The sequence below is a fragment of the Chenopodium quinoa genome, unplaced genomic scaffold (genome assembly GCF_001683475.1).
Source record: "Chenopodium quinoa cultivar QQ74 unplaced genomic scaffold, ASM168347v1, whole genome shotgun sequence".
Taxonomy (NCBI): Eukaryota; Viridiplantae; Streptophyta; class Magnoliopsida; order Caryophyllales; family Amaranthaceae; genus Chenopodium; species Chenopodium quinoa.
Window position 1 is genome coordinate 1,084,951 of NW_018745419.1, and position 6,000 is coordinate 1,090,950.

General features: G+C 30.4%; 1 protein-coding gene across 2 annotated transcripts; it reads right to left on the minus strand.

Annotated features, from left to right (window-relative positions):
- Positions 1-81: 81 nt before the first annotated feature.
- On the minus strand, positions 82-4,705 carry LOC110713511 (heavy metal-associated isoprenylated plant protein 5-like). Of its 2 annotated transcripts, none has more exons than XM_021891957.1 (5): positions 4,557-4,705; positions 4,289-4,439; positions 3,580-3,857; positions 1,847-1,934; positions 82-966 (listed from the first exon to the last, which is right to left on the minus strand). In XM_021891957.1, exons 2-5 carry the CDS (start codon positions 4,341-4,343, stop codon positions 437-439), a joined length of 951 nt encoding a protein of 316 aa, XP_021747649.1. In that variant the 5' UTR covers positions 4,344-4,439; positions 4,557-4,705; the 3' UTR covers positions 82-436. The 2 variants fall into 2 exon arrangements, with proteins under 2 accessions (XP_021747649.1, XP_021747648.1); XM_021891956.1 differs by having other exon boundaries at positions 4,552-4,705.
- Between the last annotated feature and the right edge of the window lie 1,295 nt (positions 4,706-6,000).

Genomic DNA, 6,000 nt, shown 5'->3' on the forward strand with positions numbered 1-6,000 from the left:
TAGGCCAAAACATAAACCAACAAATATAAACATCTAATTAGCAAACAAGGCAATATGATCATAAAACCAAGTATCAAAGTGTGATCATAAAACCAAGTATCAAAGTGTTATTATTGATCATCACATTAATATGTACAAAAGCAAAAACATTTCTAATTTTCTATAAATCTTCAGTCATTTTACCACCTCTTTTCCATTCTTACCAACACAAAAATTTTACATATTAAGTATTAAAGTAATCTCCTTTCCACTCCCATGCTATTGCTAATACATAATTTTCCAAGAGAAAAAGAGCAGAAAAGGCCAGGCTAGCTAACTCAGCTCTTGTTAGATATATTATCATCCTCCATTAAGATTTGCCTCACTAAATAAGTATATACAAGTTTAATAAGTGGTAGAATTAGACTAAACCAAAACAATCCATATCCTAACCCGATCACATAATAGAACAGGCGTTCGGATTCTCATCACTGAACATCTGAGGTGGCTGAGAGTACTCGGGTTCGTGCCAATAATCTGTAACTTGGTGACTATAGCTGCTGCTTTCCCCATGCTGCCTTGGGTCATAAGTGTATGCATGAGCACCAAACCCATAAGCATAAGGATTATACTCCATTTTGTTAACCTCAATTTTAGTCACATTTTCTGCCTTTCCTTCTCCCGCGTCTTTCTTTCCTCCTCCACCACCGCCTTCCTTGTTCTCACCGCCTCCTTTAGCCTTTTCACCACCTTCTTTCGGCTTATCAGATGCTCCACCACCACCTTCTTTAGGTTTTTCTTTATCTCCGCCGCCACCTTCCTTGCCTTTCTTGTCACCACCGCCTCCTTCATCCTTCTTTGCCGGAGCAGCAAGCTCTACATTTCTCTTTAGCTTTACATTCAAGTAAGGTAGCATCTCTTTCATGTTCATTGACCCCTTGACCGTGATTGTATCCTTTTGTAAGTCCACATTAACATCTTGTACACCTACCAAATCAAAACAAATATCATTAATAATTTACCAAAAAGAAAAAGTTCCTTTGCTATCTTTTGTTTCAATTTGAATTTTAATAAGTTCGACTACGAAAATTAGGTTTAAATTCTCTCAATTGTACAAGAAAGTTCCTTATTAAAAAGTTAAGTTAGGTGCCTTCGTCTTTACTTGTTAGACGCGTCAATTAGACACTCTTACAATTGAGAGGAAGAATCAAATTTTTTTTCTATGCACAAATGCTTGAATAGTGACACCGTGTACCTCATAATAACACTTCCAAATTCTACTATTCTAAAAGTTTGTTTTATGGTCCACTTAAATTATTATAGTACAAGTTCTCAAAAAAAAAAAAAAAAAAAAAAAAAAAAAAAAAAAAAAAAAAAAAATTATTATAGTACAAAATTTGAAAATAACTATTTATATCAAATTTCTTAAATTATCATATTGAAATTGAGTAGTTGTGAGGATGAGAAAAAGTTAAATTAATAAAGAGATTTATAAAGTAAAACAACTAATCATTAACGTCCAAACATACTAATTATAAAAAGTAAAATGATTTTTTCAATCTAATGTCTTTAATTATTACAAGGATATAAAAGTCCAACAATAACACAATATCATCAAATTAATTTTTCAAAGGTAAGAAAAAGAAATATTAGAAAACCTATTCACGAGTTTTACATAACACAGTAACACTTGTACCAAATTATATTTCTCACTGTCACCGTAAGAAAAGTATGAAAATTGAAAAATATGTACTCATATTAGTCGTATGAAATATGAAAATAATGAAGTTTCTAGTGAATTTAATTAGCACAAAAATGGTGATTGGCTAGTAAAGCATGCTAAAGTTTGTAAACCAAAATCACTCACCATCACACTTAGCGACAATTTTCTTAATTTTCTGAGCACATCCTTCACAGTGAACCCTCGTCTTCAATAATACGGTAGCGACTTGAGGCTGCATAAACCAATTATTTTTAATATAAAGTTAGTAAATGTCAATCAACAAAAAAAATTATTAATGACTATACACATACATCATCTACCTTAATTTCTCCAATAATTAATAATTTTAATAAAATTTTATTTAAAGTTAATCAGCATCAAATACAGATTAAGACTAATAATTTATACTTTTCTCTATACCAATTCATTAAATATATCACTATCAATACTTACACGGATGAACTAACAAGTATTGTATAGAAATTAAAAATTAATTTAGAAACATGAAAGGTTTTTAAATAATTATATTCCGTGATTAATTATTCAAATTATAGCTAAACTAATCCCACCAATTGTAATTACGTAATCAACATAATCGAATCGTTTCTTTTCGTCCACACATGATCCTAAGCCAGAAGAAATATGATAACGCGACAAATACGTTAGCTGTGCTTGATTACAAAAACACTTAAATTATTAATCTGATTACGTTGATAATCATTATTAGTGGATTGGCCTTATTAGAATGGAGGAAAGAAAACAAAAACAAAAAACTACCAAACTATTAATTAATTGATTTTACTTTGTGCAACAATATCCTTTCGGCATGAATCAAGTTGGACCTTCGGTTAAAATGTTATAATCAAACAATAAATAGTCTATATGGAAGGCTATGAATTTTCGAAGGTAGAAAACGAAATATTCTATTCACTCGAATCTGTAAGTCACATTTGACGGTGTAATTAATAGTTTAAACTAGTGATGTGACAACTAAATTAAAATACAAATATAGGAGAGTATTTGCTAGGTCTCACATAATAGGTGGCATAATGTGACATTCTCTCTAACAAAAATATGAAATCAATTACGAAATATTAGTATTTTTAATTTCGAGCACACGGAATATACGCTATTAGTCGATCATGAGCACGCTCCTAGCACACACACACTGGTTCTATCCTATCATAGTTTCAATTAGATAATAGGTTGACATTTTAACAACCATGAGATTCCCCCAAACATGGCATGTTAAATGTTAGAAATTCACAAATCAATATACTGTAACACTATTAGAAAATGTATATTTGATGCTTATACATTAAGCAAAACTCTTCAACTAATTTTTGGTAAGATATTACCATACGCTATACAAAACTAGTCATAGTAAACTTGAGTTCTTAGATAAGTTCTTTTGTTGTGGATAAAGTAGACCCGATATTAACATGTTTAATACAAGCAACAAGCAAGATTTTATACAAAAGTTCACAACACAAAAGATGAAACATAAGAATATACCAAATATACCCTTCTTTTTGACATGTAATAGTAGTTACAAGTTACTCGTACAACATATAACCATTTACTCCAATAACTTGCATAAATTGATAAAAATATATAAATACAGGTCAAAATAAAACGTGAATTGTTGTAATTAATGTTAGTGAGTATACTATATCCACTTTCAGCTTTGTATATACTCCATATCATTTCCCTTAAAATAAATGAACTTTTATCAATCTTTTAAGCCAGACAATTAACCTTTAATGTGATCCAATTTGTGAACCATGTAAAACCACTAATTAAAATAAAGGAAGAAGTCAAAAACAGAGTAGCTCAAATTCTCAAAACAAAGAGAAATAATCAAATAAATAAAATACCTCTTTAGGCTTTTCCTTCTCTTTCTCCTTCTTATCCTCTGACTTCTTAACGTCGGATTTTGCTTCTGACTTTTTCTCACCGCCGCCGCCGCCACCATCAGACTTTTTCTCACCACCAGCCCCGCCTTCCTTATTAGGCGGTTTATTTGGTTGAAAAGATAACAATTCCACCTTCTTCTTAGTTTTCTCCTCCACTCTTTCCTTAATCTTTACTGGGTCCACTTTCCCAACCACCGTTAGTTTGCCTGCTGAACAATCCGTCTTTATACTCTCTACTCCTACAATTTCACACACCAAACAAACTTTTAGTAAAACAAATTTACAATTCTGCTGCAGCGCGTGGATAGAGCCTGAATGTAATGATGTAGACGAGATTTGATCTGATTACACCATACCAAACAAGTACTGCTATAATCAATTTACAATTCTGCGCAAACAGAATCTCCGGCAGAATGTAATGATGTAGGCGGGATTTGATAACAAACTAGTATTGGTAACGGACTAAAGGTTCTATTTATTTCAAAATTAAAATAAAATGATAAAAATTCGGAAATGTCCAAAACTGAAACGGAAAATTAGGAAGAAGAAAGAAATAACCGGTTGAATTAATTAATTAATTACAAGTGTAAATTGTGAAATTAAAAGTAAAATTAAATATTCATTAATTTCAATTTTTCAAGGACTTTTAGAAAACTCATTGAAATCTTACCATTAAAATTCTTGATTGATCGTCGGACTTTCTTAGCACAACCTTCACAATGCATATCAAACTTCAAAACAACGGTGGTTGAACCGCCGTCACCACCACCGCCGCCACCCTTTTTGGGTCCATCATTGTTCTTCTGATCTCCATCTTTTTTCTGCCCATATAACAAAATTCAAATTATTGATATAAAATTCAAATTATTGGTATAAAATTATGGAAAGATTAAAACTTTAATGAAGAAATGAAGAGAAATAAGGAAAACTAACCTCACCCATTAGTGAATTTGTTAGTAGAAGATGAAATTTCTAATTTCAGAATTATGGGTATGTTATTTTTTTGTTGGAAAAAAAATGACAAGGGTTTGTTTGTTTGGAGGGTAAGAAAAGTATTTTCTTCTCAAAGAGAGGAATTAATATTTGATCGAACAAGGAAATTGTCTAATTTGAGTCAATATATATAGATGAAGTTAAGGTGGAAATTTCCTAATTTATTTAATTATTTTTTAATTGCAACTTCTATTTATTTATTTTTATTTTTTATTATTTTTTTTTTTTTTGAAACAATTTTTAATATTTTATAATAAAGGGTTAATTAAATAATGTGTGGGGTTATGCCATGCTGCCTTTCAATTCACCGTTTAAGGCGTTTAATTTTTTTATTTTTTCATGCAATGAATGGATGATGTTGTTGTACTAGAGTATGTATTAGTAGAGTAGTAGTATTAGATGTACCTCAAAGGTTAAAAAACAAGTAATAGTCAATCCACATTTTTTTTGTGGTTTTTTTTTGCTTTCTCATTTGTAAGAAACATAAAAATTGAATGTAGACATGTTTCTACATAAGTGTTGAGTATAGTTAAAGTCTTGACTATATTTATTACTCTGTATTACTTCTTTATTCAACCAATTAGATTGATGGTCCCTATATTTTTTTCCCTTAAAAATTTTCTACTCGTAGTTTATGTTATGTTTTGCACGATTTTCAATGTACAAATAAATTATACTTTGAGTTGTTAAAATGAAGGGAAATTCCCATTGGTACACCCGTGGTTTTGACTTTTCCCATTGATACACTCCAAAAATTTTGTCTTTCCATCGGTAAACCCATGGTTTAGTTTTTTTCCCAACTGTGACTAACACCGTTAAAAAGTATTTCATTAAGTTAAAATAATTCAGAAAAAGACTATAATACCCCTTTTAAATATCTAATGTCTCGATTTGCGTGTCGAAAATTGTTCCATAGTTTTGGAAGTCATGTTAGTCCTTAACTCCAATGGTTAAAAAAAGGGACTACCTTGCAAATATTAAAACTCTTAAACTAATAGCTATACCATTGTTGCACATCTTGCTGATTAGCTTTGGCAAGCAAATTAGCTTTGTAGAGCTAATTAGCTTGGTAGATATTTATTAGATAAAAAATATTTTAATTTAAAAATAAATTAATTTATAACTAGCTTAACCATTGGAGCAACAAATAGCTAGAATTGTTGTAGCTTAAAAAGATGATTTGGCATAACAAGCTATTATATGAATTAGCCAACCATTATAGTTGCTCTAAAGGATCCAAACCTCAAAATTAGCAAAAAAAAATTGTGCGTGTTAAAAAATGTCTCAATTTGCGTGCTATTATTTTTTTGTGATAGTAATTGTTTGGTTAATGTTTTAGGGGTCATTTTAATCCTTTAAGAACCTAAATCGAACTCGAAATTGTCAAAA

Coding starts and splice junctions, on each gene's coding strand:
- LOC110713511 (XM_021891956.1), bottom strand. Junction 3,858..4,288: donor ATCAATCAAGAATTTTAATG/GTAAGATTTCAA, acceptor GTGAAATTGTAG/GAGTAGAGAGTATAAAGACG. Junction 967..1,846: donor AATTGTCGCTAAGTGTGATG/GTGAGTGATTTT, acceptor TTGATTTGGTAG/GTGTACAAGATGTTAATGTG.